At 38.2% G+C, this 27,011-nt stretch overlaps 1 protein-coding gene across 7 annotated transcripts; it reads left to right on the top strand.

The window, feature by feature from the left end:
* The first annotated feature begins 1,084 nt into the window (after positions 1-1,084).
* Positions 1,085-26,913, top strand: LOC108676570 (transmembrane protein 184B). Of its 7 annotated transcripts, XM_047885233.1 has the most exons (12): positions 1,085-1,222; positions 3,400-3,678; positions 13,959-14,124; positions 15,082-15,172; positions 15,527-15,694; positions 16,170-16,339; positions 16,839-17,062; positions 17,579-17,663; positions 18,436-19,153; positions 19,184-19,341; positions 21,778-22,031; positions 22,269-26,913. In XM_047885233.1, exons 2-11 carry the CDS (start codon positions 3,421-3,423, stop codon positions 22,011-22,013), a joined length of 2,274 nt encoding a protein of 757 aa, XP_047741189.1. In that variant the 5' UTR covers positions 1,085-1,222; positions 3,400-3,420; the 3' UTR covers positions 22,014-22,031; positions 22,269-26,913. The 7 variants fall into 7 exon arrangements, with proteins under 7 accessions (XP_047741189.1, XP_018020152.1, XP_018020150.1 ...); XM_018164663.2 differs by lacking the exon at positions 19,184-19,341 and having other exon boundaries at positions 18,436-18,564; XM_018164661.2 differs by lacking the exon at positions 19,184-19,341 and having other exon boundaries at positions 18,436-18,654.
* The last annotated feature ends 98 nt before the right edge of the window (positions 26,914-27,011 follow it).

Genomic DNA, 27,011 nt, shown 5'->3' with positions numbered 1-27,011 from the left:
TCATAAGTCCCCCCTGAGGGGGTGACAGCATAATTACCGCATTAACTTTAAGCATCATTTACGCGGAAGTTTTATAATACCAGGACAGTTAAACCTATTACAGTTTTTTATTCATGTTTTGTCCACTTAAATGTTTGTCTGACATGTTTTTACGGGTGAAAATTTTATAAATTATAAATGCTAAAGCATTAGCTACTTTTCTCATAAGTATGAAAAGGAAGCTCCATTAAAATTATGAATATTCCATGCCTCTGCTACCGACGTCTGCATGGCGACTTCATAGCAGTATACAAGTATATTGTATACTCATGGTTTATACAAGGTGGCATGATTGCATCGTCGACGCTTCGAGTATGAACGTGTTCAAGAGCAGACAAGAGAATGTTGTGGAGAAATATATGTTCAGACTTGAATATATTGAACTAGCACCATATTGAACCTGATGGAAGTCTAGTAGCTATTTAAAACTAATGTCAGTTAAAATGAAGATCGTAGTTCACGGCACTTCATCTCTATAAGGCCGGGGTTGTCATGTATTGGTCAATGCAAGCAGGGATCTCATGATCTACGCTGACGGCCTCTCAAGCTGAAAAGCTGAACCAATTAATTGAAGACGAGAAATTGGCCGCTACGTGTACTGTACTTAGGTTGCTACGTGTTCCCTCACGTCTTGAAAAGCTGGTCGAAGGAACTGTTTTTAGATATCCTGCGAACAAGTCACGGAAAGTGTTCGGAGAAGTGTCGATTCGATCACATCAGGCTTATTCTTCAGCGCCGAAATCCCTATTGTATGATAAGTTAACATCTTATTCGAATAAATATATTAAATTACTTAAGCACAAGTGCAAGAATATTTTAATTGCATGCACAGTATCATGACAAATTATAAGGCAATTATATATCAGGCCCATGGCGAGTGATTCATTTTCGTAGGCAAGCAGAAAAAAGGTTTCAATCCTCGCGAGTAGATGTCGCTCCTGAAATTCTTGACACGGTTAAAAATCGAAATTGCTAGTCTTCGTTTGCTTGATGCTGTGGATGTTGACGTTTGCGCAGCCGTGAGTCAGTTACTCATATACAGTGTGTGAGTGTTGATGTGTGTCGCTCCGCTCTTTGCTGATTATGACTTCATTCATGAATAATAGTAGTGGTTTGTGATGTGCCAGGTTCTAGGAATATATTTTTCAGCAGCTTTGTGGTGCGGATAACAGTTCTACTTACGGTAAGCGAAACAATCTGACCATGTTTACCTGAAGAAAGTTTAGTTCTTTCCGACAGAGTGAAGTCACGAACTGGCACCCATCTTTTCCATATGTCTCACCGTTGAACGTAAATTAATGGGTTTTTCCAAAATGCTACTACATCACCATGACGTCATAATTTATTTTATGCGAAGAAATAATTGTGTATTCATTATCTAAAGTTAATTGTACATTTGTACCCCTGGCCTAAGTTTAATATTAAATATTGCAGAAAGATTATTCAATAAATAAAGATATTTCTTTTTATGTTTTGATGGCGGGTGATTAATATTACTAATATTAGCGGCAGATCAGAGAGCCAGAGACTTTAATACTTTTTATAAACTCAGGATTCAAGGGACCATCTATTATTTTATATGAACATCAAGCAACCATTTATTATCCTGGATACCAGCATTTTCTGCCCTAAATACTGAACACAATTTTGAAATAGATCATTGAAAATGAACTAATTTCTGACAAATCTCATGTTTGCCACTATGAATTTTTATTCTCATCACTCAGTCTCATAATTTTATGTAGATTATTGTAGAATGTAGATTGTAGGGAAATGACAAACTTATCCAATCTGGGACTGGGACTCTGAGAGTAATGGAGGAAGGAGGATAGATATATCAGGCATGATTTTTCAAAAAATAATTGCCAAAAACAACTAAATTGAAATTTGATAATTGCAGGAAAAAAGATTTGATTTTTGCAAAACAATTTTGCCTGCAAGTATTACTAATTTTTACAAGATAAGAATTTTTCTAGTGATGTGTGAAATGTTGTGGCTCTAGACTCTAAAAGTGATAATTTTTGATGCATTTGAAATCTTCCTGCCTTAGGCTGCCTGATTGTACAGTTTTATGACCAACAAGTGATTCATCTAGCGGGATTAGGAGAGAGTCATCTAGCAGGAATCTTGCATATCCAAAAATAGCAAATTAGGAAGAAAGCTCTAGTAGTCTCAATGCTCTCAATGAGCATTGAGAGCAGTCTCAATGCTACATAAAAAGTCTCAATGCTACATAAAAAGTCTCAATGCTATCTATAGAAAAATTTCATTTTGTGTCTCTGCTTGAAATTTTAGTTGCCTACTCCACTAAAATACATGATTTTTGGGAAAATTGGAAGAACTCTATGCAGACTTGCATTATAGTTACAGCTAATCTTGAACTACAAAATTTTTTATGAAAGTGCCAAAAAAAAAAAAATCTTAAAAATATAATCTAATTGTTTCTTGAAAACCTACAAACCTCTGCCCTCAATGTCAACTATGGCATTACAATTTAGTCATGGCAGAACCATGCATTAACTTTATTAATAAAAAAATATTATTCCATTTAAAACAAATTAAATTGAATACACGATGAGAGACAAATTTATGAGCATTTAACTTCCAGCCTGTGTACTCAGATGCTAAAGACTGCATTGTGAAGTTTTGGGAACTCACTTCCATAAAAGTCAAGTTTTGCAAAAAGGCCTTTGGCTTAGTATCTAGATATATTTCATTGTTCTAACTTTATTTTCTATAAAGACATTTTTTATCTATTAACCAACAACACAATAAATTCTCTCTCTTAGTCATTCATTGTTTTTTTCTCTGATTCAAATTCCCATTTAATTCATCATATAAATATTTGGAGACAATTTGAAGACTCCTGTCTTGCTCATCAAACTATAAGGCAACTTGAAATGATCATGACATCAAATGTTTGCTGATAAAATGATCTCTTTTGAAAATTTTACATGTTATGGAAACTTTAAGCCTTGTGTCATAGATATTGATTTTAACAGCTGATTTCTTCACTTTGCTCAAATTCTTTATTTCATTTGATTCCTGCTAAAAATTTTCACTTTGCTTGACAATAAAAAATTGTCTTAATCATCCTTCCTTGCATAATCATGTATATTCACTTAAATGTTTACTAAAATTTCTTAGTGGTGAATGCTTATTTTGGCCAACCTATTATTAAAGTCTTGTTTGGAATTCTTAGTAATTACATTCATTCTTACAATTACAAAACAAATACATTCATTTCATCTAAATAATTGTTAAATACACGCATTTCATCTAAATAATTGTTAAATACATGCATTTCATCTAAATAAGTGTCAAATACATTAATTTTAAATAATTTTTTTATGTGTGCAGGAACATCTGTGAAATTCTAGAATGAGCACTACCATCCCTTCTTCCCCCTTGATGGTATCACCTGATGGGGTTACACCTACAACCACCACGCCAGATCCCAGAACAATAACAACAACAATTGCTTCTATAATAAACTCAAATGGCACTGGGAGCTCACTGGGTCCTGAGAACCACGTGACAGATGAAGTTCCCATTCCTGAATTTTTTCTTGAGACAATCGGTGCCAAAGCCATCACAGGAGTGTTTGTGTTTGTGGCAACCTTCTTAACATGTCATCAGGTGAGTCTTGCACCTTGATAGCATATCTCAATATATTTACATATTACCGAACATGTTTTGTTTCATCTTTCACTTGCAAGATTTTCTATTAATTAGTTGATATACAAAATGTTTGGTAAGGATCATGGCTATCTTGTTTGCAGCTCAAACAAAAAAAATGAGCACTCATCTAGCCTATTTGTTTCAATAACTTGTGGGGTTTATTTTTCTTGTTAGAATCTCTTTTGAAGATATAGTTATGCTGGTTAAGTCCATCTGCTTCTAGAACAGTCCATTTTTACAAACTCTAGACAAATATTTATTGAAAAAATAAAATATTTATACAATTTGATAAGACCTAATCATGGCCTTTTACAAGGGAAATGGGATTTGAATTTGGAAAAAAATGGAATGCAAATTACTTGCACTATCAGAGCAAGGTTTTGTATGGTATTACATGTATTGTTTTAGAAAAGTGTTGTGTTATTTTAGTGCATTTGGACATGACTAAGTGATGTTTTCAATATTTGTGACAAGTGTAATCTATTAATTTCTTGCATAGAGAATGGAGATGTTACACTGATACTAACTTGGGCATTATGTTTTTTCTTGTGAGTGGTGCAAAAATATTTGAAAAATCACTGTAAAGTTTGATAAATAACAGGTAAGTTTTAAACTGAAGAAATCTTGGCTAAACTTGGATGAAAATAAGGGATTGGAACATTTGGCGAAAGTAAAAGGGCAGCCATGATTCCTCTATTATCCTATTGCAGGGTTTTGTACTAAAAATATTCTTCATCTTGTCAAAAAAATTGAAGCTTCTTCACTCACTCAAGTTAGAATTTCCAAGCATCAAATATAATATTATGAGTTTCTAAACTTTATTTTTCTCTCCTTCATCAAATAGGGTTCTTCAGACCTGCAGCTTGAAATTTGTTAGCATAAACATGACCTCTATGAGATTCTTCACTTCTTCTATTATTATTTAAATACATTTCTTCACCCAGTCAGCTTCAAATTTCCAAACATTAAACTAGTATGAGACTTCCTCTTTGTCCGAATATAATTACATGATTACCAGTACGACAACAGTCAAGACTATCGCACAATTTCCCCCGTGGTAGCATGGCTGCGCTGAGAGAGGATCCCCGTACTGCGCTATAACGGTCGGCTTCCCGTCGCTTTTCCTGCCGCGCGTTCGTATGTACGCGCTCGTATCGCTGCCATCTCCTTAACTACGTGGGCAACCCGCGGTCATTGTTCACTGAAAACGCCAGATTTCAATTTAATTAGTTATAAATCTATTTTGTCTAAAAAACTTCATGCGCTTTATGACACTCTATAATGTTCCATGCATGGTCTCTTAAAATACATATAGAATCAATGTAAGAGTAACACCTACGTAGGCAACCCGTGGTCATTGTTCTCTGAAAACGCGAGCTTTAAATTTAATTTATTATAAATATATTTTGTCGAAAGACTTCATGCGCTTCATGACGCTCTATAATTTTCAATGGTCTCTTAAAATACATATAGAATCAATGTACGAGTAACGTGGTATTTTATCTTTGAACCACTTAGTTTCTCACCTTATTAAGCACGCATATCCTTTATAAAAGTAAACAGTTATTCAAATTCACAAACATTTTTCGCATAATTTGTTAGCTGCGTTTGCCTACAACAAGCTAGGTGTTGACAAGCTTGTGGTTGCGCGATGCTGAAGGCGCCTTGCAAGCTGCATTTGTAAGCAAGTGGACCGTGACGTTGCGGAACTGTGTGTACCGATGCACGGAGGTCACTGTCAAGCCCAACCTAAATTAGAGCGCAATACAAAACCGAGTCTCAACAAGAGGCGTGACAGAAACGTGGGACATGATTAATGTTTCAGTTGACCTCATTCCTATGTTTAATTATTACATTGCACTCAAGTTAGTTTATAGTTTATTTATTGTATTTAAGTCGGTAATAATATGATTTATTATCTATCATTGGCTATTGTGGCGTCACTGTTCCTCTTAGACATCAATGGAGGCGTACATGTACTTATTACAATGACCTTCTTAAAACTAGATCATGCCTCGCCACGAGCGTTCCAATATCCAGATCTACCAAGGCAGGAAGTCTAGACGCGCCACCCACTTCCATAAATGTGGTTTGCAATAAAATCTGCTCCCACTTGTTTGCCTCTTTCTAGCACTTACGTGTTGTGTCGACTTGAACAATGACGTTCTCTTATTTTTGCTAAATCATTGTGCATCACGAGGCGCTTTTACTTTTCTCGGTGAACGCATCTGGTGATCAGCGCCTTTTTTACACTTTCATCTGGTTTCAGATAATTGTTCCAAAGAATTATTATCTAAATGGGAATCTATTGGGAATGGTAATCGCACTTGTGCGCGTCTTGCATTGATCTGAGAAGCGTCTAAGTCGACACAGACAACCGTGAACTGAACTATTCCTTTGATATGTTCCACCACATCCATTTGCTTAATTAAATTAAACATCATCTTGTGAAAAATTTTAGTTTCTGTATGTCTGATCTTTTTATTAGATAATTAATTCGTTTATTGAAGATCGCTTTGAAAGATTCAACTGCACAGTCAAGTCGTCATCTGGCCTTATAAAAAAATCTTGATTCTCGAAAATATATAAAATTTATATTTCAGGCACTGGCAGATTTTTCCAGAATGTGTGTTTACGCTTTACGGTGGTTTAACTGACTGAGTGAACTCGAAGCTCCTGAACTTTCTTTTTATTGAAATCTGACTCCTGTAATTTTTCTTACCAAAATTTGAATACTTATATTTGCGTAAGACACTGACTTACTGGAGATCAAGCATAACACAAACTTGGTGCCATGGGTGCCTGTGGGTCATGGGTGGTGCCATGGTGGTGGCACCAGTGCCACGAGTGCCTCAGTGTCACGGGTCGAATGCTATGACGTCAACGATGATCAGATTAGCGCGCAACTCCCTTGTGTTGAACTGAGGCTTGATGCTACCTCCCCACCACTGGTCGACGAAAACTGATCAATGTGAAGTTAATACATAGTTACGGTAGTTGATTAAAAGATAGTTAATCATCTCCAAAACTTAATGTTAGTTTTCTTGTCAATTTTTCAGTTCATGTGAAAACGTGTGCATAGATGCAGGATATTGGTCATACAGACTGCACGCCATAAATGTTTCTCGTATACATTTAGCTGTATCCTAGATGTTGCAACGAGTTTGTTGTAAGTACTGTAATCTTGACGATACATGTTCAGTTTTAGCTTTTTATTTGTGAAAGTAAATGTTGAGCATATCGTTTCATCTTCGCTGTGAGCGTCGTATTTTCGTTTAGGGCAGAAACTTAGGACGATTTTGAGTTCAACAAGTTCTTTGCTTGAGTGATGTTTGATTTTAAAAATATATTCTGTACCGCATGCGCTGCATGCGGTACAGAATTGCATTCAGCCACGATTTGTGATGGTAATGAGTAAGGGGCGTTTGATTAACCTTATAATTTTATCTATCGATAATAACGCTCTGATAGCCGAGAGCTTTTTGTGATTAATGCTGGTCCATATCACCATGTTGTGCGCGATAACGTTCGAGTTATATGATTGGAAATGAAGGCTGTTTTATCGGTGGCTCTGCTCTTGTGGTTCTTGTGCTTATGGCCTCCGAAGAATCGGCCATGTTTCTGCATCGTTTGAATGAACAATGTACGTTCTGAAGCACAGACACGGTTTCTTCACTGGGCAATGAGATCAAACTAACACCTTTTAAGTGCTCGAGAAAGCACGTTTTGTCCACCTCTTGATCATAAAAAATAAATCATGTATTTTATCAGAAATTTACAGCATACAATCATCGTTTTGCAATAGATAATTAAGATAATAGATAAATTCACTCTAAGAGGTTGCACATGTGCAGCTTAAGAAGCTTTCGAGTTGAAAAAAAAAAATTAAAAACCTGTGTTATGACTTGTCAGCCCAATTATCTTGGAGCGAAGCAGTTGTGTGTCAATCAAATTTGATTGATAACGAGGAGTTATTGATGTACGTTGATCGGGCTACGGATTGAATGTCCTTCGTTACTGCCCTGTTTTACTCTCCTCGGTCGAGGAATCGGCTTCATATGTCAACGATATTTTTCTTTAATTGGCAAGCTTTGACATTACTGAAATTCATTGACAAAATTTCCATAATCATGATCATTGTTTGGAATATGTTTCAATAATCACAAGCTAGATAGTCATCATCGCGTATGTTTAGAAGTCAACATTATTTGTTTGCCACTGAATTTTCGAGGAAATGTACCTTCCGCTCCTCAATACTTGAAGAATCTAGATCCAGGATATAAAGTAGACACATGCAAAATAATCTATTAATTTCTCTTGCGATATGCAGGTTTCCAGAGTTGTCTTAGTGCTCAGTGAATTCATCCGGTGCATCCCTATATACATTATTCTCAGTAACGATATCTATATTTATGCTCATTCGACGTCGTAATATTCCGCAATCGTAGTCTTATGCTTGGCAGCTTCCAGGTCAGTGCTCGTGGTGAAGCGGAGAAAGTTCGTTACTGTGCCCGATTGTGCTGAAGCTTTAATTACTGCATGACTGTGCATTTTAATCATGCTAAACGTGTATGAGTAGTACACGTTTAGCCTTAAAAATGTTAATTTTACATGCATTGTCAAATTTACCTATGTACTATGTTGGTTGAAAATCTTTACTAAGAACATTTCGTACGACGGCGGCTCACGGCGTAGCAAGAAGCAATCAATTTTCATCGTAAAAAATATCTCTTTAATGAACTAAAGTTGTGGACCTAGTTATGCAAATGATGTGAATAGAGCTAACGTATAAAATCTCATTCGTCACATTACCCGAGCTGAAACAGTATATGATTCATGGAAATATTTATTTTCGTAGCTAGGTCTGTATAAAGTTTATATCACGAGGCAAATTATATAATTTTCTGGAGAGACTGTGCGTCCCAGGTTATCTGTTAAGCGGAAGCAGCAGCAGCTACTGCGGCTGGTGCCCTAGGAACTGTGTCAGCTATTCAGCACTCGCGTGTTTTTTGCCGCGTCGCAGGTCAGGTTGAACTAGAATTACAAGATTCTTTTGTGAAATCACATGAAAGGATCATTTTTGAACTTCTACTTTTTACAGTTATTTAGATGTCGGTCCTGTCTTGATCATGCAAATGACCTCATCAGTATTATTAATATATGTTTTGACTGGACTACATTACAACTATATTATCATTCCTGGAACCTGATGAACGATAATACTTTGCAGGGTAATGTAGTTTTAGGACCAGGTCATGACTTGGTCATTATCATGAGGTTTGGGCTCACATTCATGTCATTATTATAAATATTGTGTCTTCTAGACTTGGTACTAGCGTACACTGTCCACTTTCGTTTCCATGATGAACCGGTCTATGCTCTCGGCAACCGGTCCGTAACGGAATTTTTTTCCTTGGTCGCGTTCTTCTCACGATTTCCTAGCTGCAGGGACCAAGGTCAGAAGATGCGAGCTTGTGGGCGTCACGGGAAGTCATTTGTGTTGCTTCGACCTACTGCCGCATTTATTATTACGTTACGGTACCGAAGTTGAACGAAAATTTGTCGTGAACATCACTGACACTGTCACTCTGAACCTGCCACTCACAGTCTGAAATTAAATGATTTAAATTTATGCTTATTCTGATTTATTCGCTCGCAATGCGCTGAAGTCGAATTTTATTCGTAAAAATCGAGTTATACAAAGAATTTTAGTTGATTTACTTTCCGTAGATTTATCTGCGCTGATAAGTCAATCGAACATGTTTGGTAATTCCCCTTCTCATGGAGACAAACGAGTTCTGAGCTGATATCCTGCTGGTGCAGAAAATTGTTGTACTAAACTTCGTAAAAATGTTGCATAAAACCTAGCTAAATCTTTGTTAGGTTTGTCCCAATGCACCAAGGTTTGGTAGCGTCTTTCCTCTCACTTTCCAAAACATGAATGCACAGATATCTCTTTTTTTTTAATTAACCTGCTTGAAATCCAACCAAAGGTTTCTCTATTAGCATAATCATCAGTTTAAGACATTCCTGCAAATTAATCGTCTTTTCTTCAACATTGATGACAGTGCATTGTTCGTGACTGGGTACAGACCGGTTAGTTAGCACATACCGTACGTGTACGTGATCTTGCTACCCAGCGCTAGTCTTGCCCAACACGCTTAGTTGCAGGCAACCGCTAGTTCGGATCTGCCGTCTTGCCTGGCTTCGCCTCCATGCGTCTTGAGTGTCCTTGTACAGAAATGCCTATCGCTGTCGTTTCTTTATTTCACATTAATGTTGACCAAAGATGACCTGCAGTTATTCTTAATGTTCTTGAAAGTCTCCCATCCATCAGATTCTTTCGTACTTGTTAGTATTGCTTTCATTCTTTCAACGTAGTGTTTTTAATCTTGCATGGCTTCGCATGTATCACGATTCTATTCTAAAACGTATCCTATGTTATTATATGCAAATAAACTTTAAAAATTACGCTCTGAAGACATCTGGCATTTTACTTATGCCTGTCATCCCCAAATGATGTAAAGTACATTTTATAACTTCAAGCTACTCGGTCATATCGTCGGTAAAGGAACCGTAATGCACAACTTCAATGAACGCATTTTGTTGGTGGCTTGGTGAACCCAGTCACACTCACTTTACCATGATGAATAATGTACTTGTATTTGTAGCTTAAAGCGGTTACACCCTTGGGTTATTAGTTGAGACATGCAACGCATGTGATATGTGCGTTCGTATAATTTGTTCGTAACATGTTTTACCTGGATTCATTCATATAATACGGATAATTCATCTATCCTGTTGCGAAACTCATACCATTTGCAATTTTTTTTCGAATAATCTATTGTTTGCCTTATATAATGATACATTTTAAATATAATAATGATACATTTTTTATTTGGTTTTGCAGATGTAAGGTCGAGGATAGTCTTGTTATTGACATAAGTGGGTGACTGGCAATTTCGTGTAGTGGTTAGCTCCTCGCTAATGACCTGAAGCAATGGAGTTAGGCGTGTCACGCTTGCCCTGATGGTCGATCATATTGTGGTCCGGTCAAGGCATCGGACAGCCTATCAACCATTATTATTTTTAATGACTCAGTTTCACTCTAAGTTCAAACGTTTTTTCATCGAACCGTAGATGATTTAACGATCTCTGGTGCTAAAAAATTTTGATTAATGCAAATATATTCTCAATGGTCGTGCTTTGGTTGGTCGACGAGTAAGTTAGGTATAGCGGCGTGCCGGAACGTAGTATTAATCGTTTTCTCCCCTTGTGTCATAAATTTAGCGCTACTAAAATTCCCCTTGTGAGATTAATGAAAGTTTTGCCTAGCATCCTGAAGGCTAAGTATGTGCTATTGAATATCATACGAGGTTATTCTGTTTTTAAATCTAGCAATTTCGCTCGTCAACTGATGATCTTCTAACGCGTACATGTGCATAATGTTGAAACCTAACTACATGAACATGGATTTGCTGGTCTTCATGTGACTAGGAGGCATTAGATCGATAAATGACAATTTTACGTTACTGTATGAAGATATGTTATGTAGTATGCTAATTCGATGGTTTGATGTGAATAAATTCTCAATCAATTTAATAACATGAATTCTCTATTCTTGTTATTAAATTGTTAGAAAGTGTATTAAACTTCTTGCTGCATATCTGGTGGACAAGTCTCCGATATTGATTCTGCCTTTGAGCGGTCTGTTGTTCCGGCACTCACAACACCCATCACCGGAGTGTACCACACCGTGAGTGCAACATCTCTGATTCCTGCTTCAAATCATGAGCTACTGTTCTCATAACATTAGATGCCATTATACTAGTGTGTAACTGCTGCTTTAGAGCGTTAATTTTCGAGGGTTTCGCCGGTATGAATTGTTAAATATTTTATGAATCTCATAATTTTATTTTATGATTTTAAGAATCGCTATATTTAGAATGACTAAATCACGTTCTTTCGCAAAAAGATCCGCTTACTCATTGCCTGAAAATTTTTTATTCATCTATGCAGCAGTCGTAATTTCGCTGATGAATTATAAATTCAGCTTGAATGCGTATGTTTTCTGAACCTGATTGAAAAATTTCAGGGCTCAGAATAAAGGTTTCCTTACCTTATGAATTTCTTGTCGTAGCATCGATTTAGTCAATTGATTGGCTGAGCTGAGCGCTTGTGCATTGTAGCTGCAAGTAGCGGTCATGCGTGCGCCTCCTTCTGACCCTGTTTTTGTCGTCAAGGTAGAAGCACGCTATCATTTCTTGGAATATATCTATAATATATTATAAATAAATATACTATCAATAATACGAATAATATATATCTATATAAATATATTATTTCTTTCAGCTTGAATGCTCTGAAAATCATTTCTCTTTAATGAAGTCATACAGTACGTGGTTTATGCAGTGCCTCATGTGGTAATGCAGTCTTGATTCAGTTATTTCTCAGCTCGGGGAAATTAACTGACTAAAAATAGGCATTGAATAAATTAGGTCTGTGGACCGCGATTAAATGACCTTTTAAAAAGAGGATAATGCTACTATGTACGGTATGTGATAGGATAGGCCATGTGATCTCGGATAGGATAGGCCAAATAAATCAGTGCTAAATGTAAATGCTGGGGTAGGTGTTTTCTACGTGGGCCTTGCAGACGTCTATGTTGTTTCTTACTAGTTTATTTCCTATATCCTAAATCTAACTCCTGTAATTTACTACATCTGCCATTGGCGCATTAATTCGAATTCTTAAAGCAACGTTTTGTACTTGTATTATTCATAAGTAATCAAGATATCAGTAATTAGCAGGCTCTACCGTGTACGGTCCGAACTTTCATTAATGATGCAATTCTGCGGGAATGTTTTGTGCATGGGCTGCTCGTCCATCAGTCGTATCGCTTGATAAGAACCTTATCTCGGCCACCGCAATCACGTGGTTCCCTAGCGGACGCTATACCACTCTTGTCGACGCTGTATCCTTCTCCTACGTATTTAATTAGAAAATTATTTTGAACACAAGCGACAAAAAGCGGTTTCCTTAAAAAAGCAACTATTTAAGCTCCGCTGATGTCTATTCTATTTTCCCTTTCTTAATGAATCTCAATATCAACACGTATTTACCGTAAGCAGTCTTAAAAGATTGCAACCATGCAGCAGTAAACCCTATAGGAGGCTTTTTTTTCCCGATACTCGTATTCACTCCGAAACATATATCCATCTCCTGCACTCGACTTGTCTTGGTTTATATTGCTACGGCAATCACAGAATATTCTTCAAAAACTACAGTTTTAATTATGACACAATCGCCTCACTTGGTTCGTTGTTCCTATGTTAACTTTACGTGTTAAACGAAAACTAAATATTGTACTGGGAGCTGCAGCGCACTCTGCAAATAATCTCGACGTTGCTGCTTTTACGATTCTTTCGTAAATGCATACGTGAGGTATATGCTGCAAGTTTGTAAACTATATATACGAGTTGCAGTTCAACTTACTATGTGCAATGTGGCAATGAGTGTCACAAAAGAGAAATCGGTTGAAAACAACATGGACATCCGGAAAAATTTTATAATAGATATGTAAATGCATTCTAAGCAGTGAAAGTGTATAAAAATTTTTGAATAAGATTGACTATATTTACTTCGATTGACTTGGAAACAAAAGTTATTTATGTCGTTATTGCACGGTTTTGTTCGTCTCAACCTTAAGCTTCGACACAAAACTTGATTCATTTCGCTCGTACGAGGCACGTATAATGCGTGACTGGCCAACACCTGCATATGTTGCTGAGCAATTAACCTGCCGCCGTCAGGATTACGTCATTCAAATTTGGTTCTCTTGTGCACCTTAATTAACCTCGCCTGAAGCAATACATATATAGGTTGTTGCGAACTTGTCTGGTGTTGTGCGAGGCCTTCATATGACGAAAAATAGCGAGATAAAGTTATAATTTTGATTCTGGAACGGATTGCATGCTATTATACTCGGTCGTGTGGGGAAACCACTGACGAAGATTTGTCTATTGCCCTCCTGTGTTATGTTATCAGCTTTTTATTCCTATAATACTTAGACATTTTAGTTCTTCACTGAACAATAGTTAGTGTCCAGTGAAGTATTGCCAATCGATCATATCGCATATTAGTTATTGTAACAATTCAAAAACTCATTTTGGCATTAACTTTAGAATATATTTTTGAATTGTTTCCAGAATCTGTCATTAATGTGAATACGTTCACAGATATACCAGCACCTGCGATGCTACAGCCACCCCGCCGAGCAACGGTGGATCGTACGCATCCTGCTGTTCGTGCCTATATACGCCCTGGACTCCTGGCTCTCCTTGCTCTTCTTTAACAACGATGATTACTACGTGTACTTCAATACTGTCAGGGACTGCTATGAAGGTTAGATGTGTTACTGTTACTTGACTACTACTTCTACTTTACACCGTCAGGGACTGCTATGAAGCTCAGATGTGTTACTGTTTGTTACTTTATTACGTGTACTTCAATACTGTCAGGGACTGCTATGAAGGTTAGATGTGATACTTTTTGTTACTTTATTACGCGTACTTTAACATCGTCTGCGACTGCTACGAAGGTTAGATGTGTTACTGTTTGTTACTTTACTACGTGTACTTGAATACCGTCAGCGACTGCTATGCAGGTCAGGGCAGAGATTAACGAAACTTCGCTAAGTTCACGTAACTTTTCGTACTTACGTTCAAAAAGTTACGTATGGCGTAAGTCTGTCAAAATTTGGCATTAACAAAACTGTCTTACGCATGACTCATCTGAAAAGGTATTATCGAAACCATCCAACTAACTGACCAATCAGAGGCTTTGGATTTGCTGTTCCTAGCTCCTGTCGACTCAGTGCGCAGAGCGCGTGGATGGATCTCCGCTTACGACACCTCCGAGCAGGCGTACAGTTATGCACAAATTTTTGTACGTAGCTTCCCGCGCAAATGTTTCGATAATAACACTCAGTAGAGTCACGTCTACTTAGCTGTACTTACGCTAAACGTTAGCGGCTACGTATACTTAGCATGTTTTGATAATCCGGCCCCTGATGTGTTACTGTTACTTGACTACTACTTCTACTTTAACACTGTATAGGACTTTTACGAAGGACAGCAAGTGTTGTTACTTGGCAGCTGCTACGAATTTCAGGCAATCAATCTGTCCAGAGGACCGAGTTTTGCTCTATTTCAAGGTTTTTATGTGCCAAATTAAAGGTTTACTTGAATATTCTTTTCTGCCTAAATTATATTATTCTTCGAAGCTTTACTCTACCTGAATTACTACCTATTTATATATTTTTATGTTTTCCTCTGGCTTAATCACATTTTTGGTGCTCAGCGTTCGTGATCTACAGCTTCCTAAGTCTGCTGTACGAGTACCTCGGCGGCGAGGGCAACATCATGAGCGAAATACGCGGCAAGCCCATCAAGTGAGCTCTTAATTATGAGACTAATTGGACAAACGTTGACATATTTCCAGTAAATTATTCTTTTGTCGGTGTTTTTGTTGTGATGGAATTTTCTGTATGTGATAGTGGAAAAGAAGAATTTATTATTATTAGTATTATCAGAAAATTAGAATTTATGAAGTTTTCTCGCTCATTAATGAAGTTTCACAAATTTATGAAGTTTGAAAATGATAACTAGAAAGTTGAACGTTTTAGGTAGTCGTAGTTAAGGGCTCACGTTCAAACTGATAACCACCTTATTAAATATATTTAAGACAAAGGCTTTATTGCCCGTAACTGAAACACCCTAAATTGAGAACTTCTCTTTAATCGCAGGTCGTCGTGCATTAACTTGACGTGCTGCCTGCGTGGCAAGAACTACACCATCGGGTTCTTGCGGTTCTGCAAGCAGGCAACTCTGCAGTTCTGCTTCATCAAGCCTGTCATGGCCTTCGTCACCATCATCTTGCAGAGCTTTGGCAAATACAGAGACGGCGACTGGAGGTTAGTCCTATTCTAAACAACGAACATTTGTGAACAATTCTGGGATTGAAACGCAATTCATTGAAAGCCTTACAATACAATTGCTTTCGTCTGTCAGGTTATCAGTCAATAGCCAGATTTTAATAAAATGTTACCCAAATTGAGCTAAGATGCTCAACCGAGGCATTATTTTAATGCTCTAAATGATAGTCAACTAACTCGTCTAATTGGGAACCAGTCTTGCCAACTGCAGTGTGTGTTTTAGTGATACTGCGGCCACGTTTTCGATAAATTGACTGAAATTGGGTGCGTGCTGACCTACGGTCACGACCTTTAAATCGGTCAAACACGTTGCATAATAGCTCTTTTACTAGCTTCAAAAAAAATTAAAATTTCACTTCATACTCGTATGTTAGCAAAAAGTTTGATTAGAACCTATTCACATCAATTGTAAGAAAAAATCAAAACATTTCGTTATGATGTGGTTTGTTTGCAGCATCAACGGTGGCTACCTGTACATCACAATCATCTACAACATCTCGATATCGCTGGCGCTGTACGGCCTCTTCCTCTTCTATTACTCCACCAAAGAGCTGCTCAAGCCCTTCGACCCCCTCATCAAATTCTTCACCATCAAGAGCGTCATCTTTCTTTCCTTCTGGCAGGGCGAGTTACTTGTGTCAAATACTTGAAATATGCCTATGTTATTTAACTACCTAAATATTTAGCGCCCTGGGTAACATCATGTTGTCTTTGTAATGATTTAATCTTGAGGCAAGTGTTTTATCATCCCTTGAATTAGTTAGTACCCGGTACCGCGATTGTTGGTACCCCAAGAACTTGAGTGTTGTCAGCTCTGTATCTCCAAGTATTGAATGAACCTACGGTAAATACTGCACCTAGCTAGCTTCTGAGCTAATATAGATTTTTTGCAACTACCAAATTGTTGAGTCACACAGCAAGTAGAGAATATTTGAAGGGTTTACCATTTGGTCTTTGCTCACTGCCGTTTTCCGTAATGAGTGCCTTTATGGTTGTCGCCAAGGAACGGAATTAAATATAATACATTTGAACTCGTCCGTCTGTATTACTGTACCACCGCCTATTTCAATTACCACAATTTCTACCATTGATAAAACACTGACCTCAGTGACTTATACGACAGGTGTGCTGCTGGCCATACTGGAAGAAGCAGGAGTGATCAAGACTCACCCGTTCCTGAACACGGGCACCGTGTCCGCAGGCTACCAGAACTTCCTGATCTGCGTCGAGATGTTCTTCGCGGCCGTGGCTCTGCGCTACGCCTTCCCGTATCATATTTACGGAGACCTCAGTGGGGCGGGACCGCATCGATCCGTTACCATGCAGAGCATTTCGTCTTCGCTTAAGGTTCTCTACTGAAACTTCTCTAAAGTATTATTATTATTATTATTAATTTTTCTAGATTATTAAATTCTGTATTTATCTGGTTTTACGTTCAATACAGCCAAATTGAACATATGTAATGATACAGAATTGTAGCTTTTTGCACCTACGAATATTAAACCGTTCGATCGGACATCTATTGGTAGTATTATTGTTAGATTGGGAGATTTTTAAAATTCAATGTAATTCACTCGCATAAAACAGAAAATTAATTTTCTCTCAAATATGTTGACCTTGCTCGAAATCACTGCCAGAATTATGAATCAATAAGAATACATGCATGTATTCTGTCAGAAATGTCCTCGAAGACAGCTTGGTATCAAACTTGAAGTTTGAATGAATAGCCACATTTGCTTTTCACACTCGCATAAAGTACGTAACATATAAACAACCGTTATAACGCTCAAATTTTGTGTAAACTGAGTCTTATATTGTATTAGTTTATTTCCTGTATATTTTCTAAATGTGTTGTCGTTACAGGAAACGATGAATCCGAAGGATATCATGACGGACGCCATCCATAACTTCCATCCTCAGTACCAGCAGTACACGCAGTACAGCGCAGGTATGTCGACGTCTGTCCATTATGCATCGACATGAATTTATTATTTTAGTGCAGTGCTTTTAGTCTGCAAAAGCTACAGCAAATTATACTTTCAATTTAGTTGTGATCGAAGGAATAGTTTTGCATCATCCCTTGCTTGCTGGAAAAATTTGTTCGATAAGGGCATAGATTGCTTGACTTGGATGTTATGGCTGAATATTGTTGCATCTTTCTCTGCTAGAAAATGTTTAGCAAAACCTGTTTTCCAGTTAAGAGTAACAGATGAATTGGATCACAACCAACATACGCTGTCATGATGCATGCGAGCCTTGCTTGCGTTCTCGCGCAAAAAACTGTGTGTCGAGATCAAAGCTCTTTTGCTACCGTATAGATGGAACGTAAACTATTTCATGAAATTTAGGAAATTCTGTCATTTTTCGTTATTGCAAATCTTAAATTTGTGGAATAGTTTGCCTAGGCATTCCTTCGAGTTCCCAATAACTAGAGCTACAGCCCCCTTCCACTAGCATGAAGGACGAAACTGAAAGAATAAAATGTGCCCTAGCATGAAACTGTTGATGTGCGCTTTCTATTTTTATTTTGTCTTGGATGTGGAATGCATTATTTTCGCTCATGCTTTTCAGTATCTCATTTGCCGCATTATTTGTTTAATTTTTTCTATTATGTGCCGCACCGGAGCGTTTTACTGGAAATTTAGCAAAGGACTTGAGTTTTATTTTTTCATGTACGTGTTTTTTTTACTCTTGTTTTGTTATGCGCTGCCAATCCCAAGGCGACTGTGCTCGCCCCACCCAAGCGATCACGCACTCGTACGATATGGAGGAACTGCGCCCGGAACTTCTCCCACCTTCAGACTCGGACGCCACCGTCTCGAAGCGCCCGTCTTCTCCCTACGCCAACGGTAACATCGGCGTCAGAAGCCCGCATGCTGGGGGTCTGAAGCTGACCCATGAGACCCAGCGTCAGGGTGCACCTACCTCTAGCAGCAAGGGTAACGGTGCACAAACCAAGCCTGACGTGTCCACCAGTAGCAAGCCTAACAGGCCCATTGACGACACCAGTAACGCAGCTCCTAGTGCTGACGACATCGGTAAAGTTGATGATCCACCACTAGTTGCTATCCTGAACCCATCCCTAGTTACCTGTAACGGCGGCACAAACAGCAGGGTTGTCCTGGTAAACCCCGGCGGTGTCATTCAACCCACTCACTCTTCTAACAAATCTCGAAGAAATTCTTACGGTGTGCTTGGCAACAGTAATTCCTGCATGAACAACAATGGCAAGACCTCCAAGTTGAATGCCAGTAAAACAGGTGTAGTGGATGGTTCTTATGACAATTCTTGCTTTGATAACGGGCTCCTGGTGACCATTAACAACTTGATAGACCTTTCTAACAACTGCTCTGAAGCGCCCGGCAAGTTTCTTGAATCGTCGCCTGCTCAAAATGCTTTTCTTGCTCAAAACGACTACGAAAATTCTCTCAATTCTCGAGCTCAGTATTGCAACTCCGCTAATTTTGAAGCTCAGTATTGCAACGCCACTAATTTTGAAGCCCAGTATTGCAACGCTTTTAGCTTCAGTGCACAGCATGCCAGTCCTCCTAGTGTTGGTGTCCAGCATGCAGCATCAAATATTCTTCAGCCAGTTCGCGTACACCCTCACATAACGGGGACTCAAGGTATAATTTGTTTGTTATTGTAATACGCTCGTTAAAGAACCTCCATTCATGTCGGTGCTTTTCTTCTGTTTACGCTGATTGGGGTAAATAGAACAGCTTCTTGTTGTGTTGATTTAATTATTTCCTTTCTAATTCCTGCAATCCTTCCATTTCGTGGGCATTAATATATTGCTGTATAATACCGTATTTCGTCATATCCAACAAATTTTTTCTATTGCTCTTTCATTGTTAAAGTCCTGCAGTATTGTTACTTTCTCGATTTATGCATGATCCAGCGTGATAAATTTAGATTTAATGTATGCTCTGATAATCAGGAACGTGATAAATCTAGAGCGTCCGTTTAATAGATTTAGACTCAAGTGCAAAAGTTTTTCTCAAATTTTCAATTTTTTTCTTGTAGTCTCAATTTCTGACTCTTGAACTGCCTATCACCATGCCGCGACGACCGATGAACGGAGTTTTTCTTCTGCTAATTTAATTGATATGAGATTAACAGCTTTCCATCACGAACTATTTGCCTTTGTATCTGAAACCACTAAAGCATGTGGGCATGTGAGTCTGGAACGATTTCCTGCTGTCAGAGACGGCAGGCTGGAATTCTTCAGGGGTATTAAATTAACGCGTACATATGGCATATTGGACACAACCTATCACAGTATGGAGAGGATGACATCACAACCAATCACAGTCTGGAGGGGCGCATGCCGGAGGCCAGCTTTGCCAAACTTCACACTTGGTTCTTATTCCTTTCCGTAATTAAGAACGCTAGAGTGCATAACAGCCTATGAAGTCAAGTGCTCAAAGCCTCAGCGCCGGATGTCCACAGCCACAAAATAAGCTTGCCAAAGGTAAACATGGCCATACTGCATTTGGCCAAACCTCTTCTGGCCTAACCTCTTCAGACCAAACCTATACGAGCTGCAACCTTTCTTTACACAAAGCAAACCTGAGCCTACCTAACCTAACCTCATTGGCTGCAAGAAGTTAGAAAGGCGGTCAAAGTGTGGTGGTAGAGCCAGTCATTGGCTGCAAGATGGTTGTGAGCCGGAACAGCGTAAATAGGTTAGGCCAGAAGAGGTTAGGCCGGAGCAGGTACAGCCGGATGGGGAACTACCTGCTTATGAGCATGCATGCTTAAGCATTGGCTGAAGACCTACGGCGCTATTATCTTTCGGCAGTATGTCACTTGTCTGGATTACGGAGTTCAAGCGTAGTCTGCGGCTTTTAGGTCTGAGGCTGAGTAAAGTTAATGCAGGGTGAAGCTAGGCGTTGGCTCCAGGGCTTATTTAAGAGTAAAATTTGTGGCCTACGGCTGCGCCCCCGTCTGAAGAGGATGACATAACAACCGTCTGGTGATGGACATGCTTCCACCCAAAAATGATAAGCTTTATGCACTATCCTAGAATTCCAGCCTGTGGGCCAGCTTGTTGATATTTCAGCACTGCACGTTTGCATGCTATTTCTCATAGATGTTAACTTCATCAAGGGACAGACTTCTGAAAAAAGAATCGACAGTCGGTGAGTTATTCTAGCACACCTAGTCGCAGTGCGTTCATCCTGGACTTGTTACTTTGAAAGAGTGTAGCAAACGTAAGATTCGTCACTTGGGATGTTTGTCACTAGCGTTTTAGGTTTAGTAACTACGTGTGTCATTGCTCGTCTCTAGTTACCCCGTTAAAATGTCCCGATTTAATGCCTAACATTACTATTTTCATTCCCTATTTATGTGCTTCTGCCTTATTTAATGGTTAACTGTTTTGTAATGAGCTTATATACTTTCACGTTTCGTTTGTTTCAGCTCTCACCCATGCCTCTTTGTATTTGTTTGCCCCCTTTCTCAAACCTGCATTATCCCCCTTTCTTTATTTTTTATATTTTAATTTACCCGCATTCGTTCATTTTGTTGTCTACTGATTTAATTTACGTTATTTTGTGTTATGTTAACGTGAATAATTATTGCCTATGAGTCTCGTATTTTGTTGAAAATACTACGATTCTGTCCACGATGCTAAACCTAATTCTTTTACATTTCGTGGTAAACATTCATTTAATTCCTCGCCAGTAATGTTGACATACTTTCCTGAACAGCGTTTCGTATACGTAGTTATTACTGATGATCATTAAAGTCAACTATATGCACTCGGCCTTTTCAGTAATTACTTCTATGGTTACTTTCTTGACTCTTCGAGGAAAGTTTGCTCTGAAAACTTTGATGTCGATGCGATGCCCATGCAATGTTATTAATGAAAATAATTGTTTTAGCCTTTATTTTTAAACGATAACTCGCTGATATTTATCATCACTATCATCTCTCTTTATTTGCTAAAAGTTCCAGAAAGATACATATCCTCGAATTCAGTAGCCATTCATTGGTTATCAAGTCGCTTTTTCGGCCCCTGCATAAGTGGCATGCGTAACGAACTCTCGTGCGTTCAGGAGGCACTCGCGGGTCCGGTCACACCGCCGTCTCCACGTACGACACGGACGATGCTTCCCGTACCGCCACCAACGGCGGACTGTCGGCTAGCGGCGGATATCACAGCGGTGGTGGTAGTGTTGGCCACCCCAACGGCGGTGGTCCTAACGCCAACGCTGGTACAACACCGGCTGGCGGCAAAGTCGGCTACAACGAGAAGACTATGCTGCTCAGTTCCGATGATGAGTTCCAGTGAGACGAAGAAGGAGTTGAGGTATGCAAAGTTACTTGGGTGCTACTGTTCCAAATTTATGGCTTATGACTAAGATTGCGATGAGCATTAATACTTTGAATTGATTTTCATTGATCTTTATGGAATGCATGAGATAAAACGTACTCTTCTATGGTAAATTTTGTTTTTAATTTCAATTGTTCCAATGGAATTTAAGGTATATTAAAATTCACAATTTTTTCTCCTAGCACAAAATTATATCGTATGTTTTTCGTGCAGTTGTGTTGATCAGTTGATGACGCGGGTGACGTTTTCGTCTGACTCTCGACCGTCTTGTGCTGAGGACATTATTGAGTCTTGCGATGAAGAACTGGCATTGACTGAGGTCTACAAACTGCACATCGTCGACCGTTGCGTTCTGTTTCATCCAACGCTACCATCGTATTTAATATTCTTTTCTTTTTACATGAACAGCAACACAAAGGCCAGCAATTCTATGTCGACAGCACTGGCTGTTTATTAGAATTGTCACCAAGGAATTGCATGTCCCCAGGAATAATGTGTACTTTGTGTGGACAGCAAATTTTAACATGCCCCCGAATTCACCAATCTGAGCGAAATAATTTGTACTTCAAATTTTTTAATTTTTGTTCAACCTGAGTATAGAATGTTGGCCTACGTGTTCAGCAGAAAAAACACGTAATTGTTCTAAACATTTTTTTCTGTCGATTCGATGTTGATGGCATATTCGTGACAAAATAGTCTATTTATAATGTATATGTTATCGTCCTTATAACCTTCAATAATCAACTCAAAACGAACTTCAGTGTTAGTAATTTAAATAAATGTCTTAAAATTGCTACTGGCAAATGAACAGAAGTCATTGTTTACTACCTGAACAGTTGCCTACATTTTTTACTTGTGCTTAGGGCTTCACGGGGAAAATTTGTTAGAAATGGTAAGCTTCGTGCGAGCATTTGAAGCCTTTTTTCGACGAGGGAATTTACTGTGACTACCAGACTCAGTTGGGCAATAAAGAATGAAAAGCGGAGTGCGATGTATTATGGCAAAGCTTTAGTGTGACGATAACGAAGTGTGATGAATTCAACTCAACTCCAATATTACATTCCTTGATGACCTCGACAAACTTTGAGTTCTGCTTTTGTTAATAACGTTTTAGAAACAATTGTTTCTGTTAATTCGTTATTTTTGAAAGCGTTGTAGAAGCATTAGCAACGTTTATCCAGCATTAGATATGAAATTTGGAAATTATTAGGTAGTGAAATGATGCCTTCAACCTTTTTGTAGTTTCGACTTGTAGTTATGCTATTTAGATAATCACTTGTATGAAAACGTGCACAATTTTCCAAAAAACTCCTACTTAAATAATCTATCGTTTGCTTTGTCTCAACGGAAACATCATATAATCATAGTATTAATCGGTATTGTTCATGACGATCACATTTTTTGTCAGGCCACGTGAAACATGTTGAGCTAATGCAACTACAGAGTTATAGGCAATAATTGCCCTCAGGTTTACTTATTAAGTGTTTCGGTTACCTTGTTTGATGGCCCTCTGTCGCTCGTCTGGCTTGATACAAATCATGTTTGCTTCTCTGCTTTGACTCTAATATTGGCCATACCTGGTATTGGCTGCGCCTGATGTTGGCTGCGCCTGATGTTGGCTGCGCCTGATGTTGGCTGCGCCTGATGTTGGCTGCGCCTGATGTTGGCTGCGCCTGATGTTGGCTGCGCCTGATGTTGGCTGTGCCTGATGACCATAGCTGGTATTATATATTTCTTATCATTCCAGCCCATTCCAGCCTATATATTTCTTGTCATTCCAGACTAGATCCTTGGTGAGATTTTAACAGTAATAATCATAACGATTAATACCGTGGATTGTTATGTTATTGCCATCTAAGCATTCCAAGTTGACGAAGGAGATCCCCCATTCGTCGTCTTTGACATCAAGTGACCTGCACTAGAAACATTGAGCTAAAAATGTACACAATTTTTAGATCAAATTCCAGATAATGGCTAGTATGCTTTTTTGTGTTATAGTATTTTTTTTATCTTCCGTACTGCAAAGGATCCAGCATAATTTCTCTCGTTTTAGTCATGCTTCATGCTTGAAACTCGATTCATTCCGTTGACAGAACCTAAATGCCTGCCTTTTATACATTCCTTGCCATGTCAAATCTTTATATCCGTTGCAGCATTTTTCTTGCTACATGAAAATTTTGCAACATGCATGCAAGTTCGGCTATCGTAACTTATCTGAGCGCTGCCCTGTAACAGTGCAGTGCGGTGATCAAAAAATCACATGTTCTTTATGCCATAATCTTAACGAGGAGCAATTCATCAACAATTTGAAGGTATTAAATGATTTTAGCTGCTCCACATGATTGCATCTGCAGGCCTGATTGTATGTTACTACGTAGGGAAGTAAACTTAGGAACACATTCTGCATTATTGGTGTACCGAAGCCAAGACCTGGAAGAGTATTATATATCCGTGACGATTCATGTTAACTAAATATTAACATCAAGTTTTAATGTTCGAATTGTCCATGTTATCGGGAAATGTTGCATGTTCAAATATCAATGACGGGACGTACCTCGTCGAAGTAATTCCGAGCATAACTGTAATTCCATTAGCTATTGTTATTTTTCACTTTTTTGTCTGTTTTAACTGTTACGCTAAGTTTTCTGTTCTAATCATAAGGCCCTCAAGCTATTACTGTTTTTGTAGTTATTCTTAATATTTCTCATACTGGATGTTTATCAAGATGTTTGTTTTTATAGATAACATTATTTTCTTTGTGGGCTAACCACATTGTCGAAGTCAATTTGTCTCGACTGCCTTCCTCTCTTCGGTCTCTCCTTCCCTGCGTATCCTGCATACTCTTCTAGTCACTTCCCATTTCATCACTTCAGAGTCTTTTACTTATTTTACTGTAGATTTGATTAACATTTTTTAAACATGGAACACTTGCTAGAATGATTCTCAGAGAATTGTCACATTTATATTAGTATTCTGTCGAGATTAATTAATATCAATTCACACACTTTGTGTCTTGTTGAGGCCAACCACTTTGTTATCCCTGAACACGAGTTGATCCTTGACTCATTCGCGCTTTCATACGAACGCCATCTGAAACTAATTAGTTTACCTACGATTTAGTAATATTTTACGTGGTCAGGAACTTGTAATTAAAATTTCGTTCGAAATGGCTTGATTTTTGTACTTCTGTATATAATTTATTTTTATTTGCTCGTTCACTCTTTGTAATTGAGGGCCTATTGGTTAAGATAATCATAATTACCTTGTTTTCTGCATTGTGTCGAGGTTTAAAATCAATGTACTGCTTTGTAAAACTAAATTCTGTAAGCTGCATTATTTTTTATGCACGACGTAACGATATAAGATGAATTAATAAATGTCCAACGAGGATGAGGTCGTCTATCAGATATCAGGATTTATTGGACGTCTCTCTCCTCTTTGGTGTACTACTCTCGGTGTGCCTTTAGGTGTTGCTTCGTGTACTGAGTATATAAGAAAGCTGTCCTATGTCAAGATGCGAGTGTATCTACGGAACGCGGGTAACCACATAAGCAAGCTTCTTTACCATTATTATTAACTGTTGTGTTTACGCTATAAATCAGAGGTATATATTAGCATCGTATTGTATCTGTAGCTGAATACACACCAAGTTTTTGAACGACTCCACCTCGCCCAGTAAATCTTATACAAAGAAAACTCGAGTTCTGCTTTGGCAGCCAGGACGTAGAGACGGTTTTGAAAGCAAATCTTTTAATCTAGTCTTTTGATGAGATTGAATTATTGTACAAATTCAATTTATTTGTGCTCAGCTCTTTTTTTTATTCCATTGACAATAATGTATAAAATTCGCGCTTTGAATGGAGTCTACTTATTTTTCTCACTCAGTGTTGAATTTCTGACAAGAACTACTTATAAACAGCTTTACCTTGAAGTGTCTAAGAAGTCTGATTAAATTGCTGCAGTGCTATTCTTACCTTTGTTTTACATCGATTCTTCACTAAGAAATTATTTTTTTACATAGGATTCACGAATTTTTAGTCATACTAATTTCCCGACGTGCGCTGATATGCCGGTACACGTGTGTAGCGGGACCGCCGTGTATATTGATGAGCAGCTATATATGAAATATTATGCTCCATTAATTATTAATTCTTTGCTTTAACGTGTGAATAGTATGACGAGTCAAAGATATCAATGTAAATAGCCTAAGAGCGCTTACTTGCTGCTGTCCGATGCCTGCGTACAATAATTCAGGCGCCCACTAATACTGATCCTGCACTTGTCCCTTATATTGTATCTGGAAGAATATATGAAATGTTGATAAAATAATGTGTACAAGATCCATGATTTGATTTAAGAGTGTATATGAAATCATTAGGCGAAGCTGAAATTGAATAAAAAAGTGTATTTTCTAGAGTTTGAACAATCAAATATATTGAACTCATAATGCGCACTCTCACGAACGATGAAAGTTTCATCTCCAGTAACCGTTTGTTTCTTATAACGGATAAGCAATTATAAACCAGGCTCATTGTCCATTTCTGGAAAATTTGTATCTTAATTTCTTAAGAAATTAATTTTTGTCGTTGGAAGTAACGGAGGGGCGATGAAGGTACCTGGGCTCAAGACAACATCGTACGTGGATGGCTTCAGTGTTGCTATAAGATCACCTGTAGCCCCTCCTTCGCGTATGATTGCAGTTCAAGTAAAATTATTCGCCCATTACGCATCCGGCCGAACGCCGACATGCGTATGTCAGCTCTGTAGATGTTCCTCTCCATATATACGCTTTGTATTTATTTTCTGTTCTACACGAATGGTTGTATATTATCTCTATAGAAGATATGTATTTTAAAAATGAATTTTACTGTCCTTGATGTAAATGGATCGTAGAATCTAAGGCTCTGGTATTAACGGCTTGTTCTAAGGTTCTCGCACGAATTAACGATCAAATGT

Source organism: Hyalella azteca, unplaced genomic scaffold (assembly GCF_000764305.2).
Source record: "Hyalella azteca isolate HAZT.00-mixed unplaced genomic scaffold, Hazt_2.0.2 contig17361, whole genome shotgun sequence".
NCBI classification, from domain to species: Eukaryota; Metazoa; Arthropoda; class Malacostraca; order Amphipoda; family Hyalellidae; genus Hyalella; species Hyalella azteca.
Note: the sequence above shows the minus strand (reverse complement) of the source record. Positions and strands in the feature narration are given on the sequence as shown.

Excerpts from the sequence above, each read along its gene's own strand:
- LOC108676570 (XM_018164658.2), top strand. The coding sequence starts at position 3,421 with ATGAGCACTACCATCCCTTCTTCCCCCTTGATGGTATCACCTGATGGG. Across the intron at positions 15,695-16,169 it reads TACAGAGACGGCGACTGGAG|CATCAACGGTGGCTACCTGT; the intron begins GTTAGTCCTATT and ends GTTTGTTTGCAG. Across the intron at positions 19,342-21,777 it reads TCACATAACGGGGACTCAAG|GAGGCACTCGCGGGTCCGGT; the intron begins GTATAATTTGTT and ends TCGTGCGTTCAG.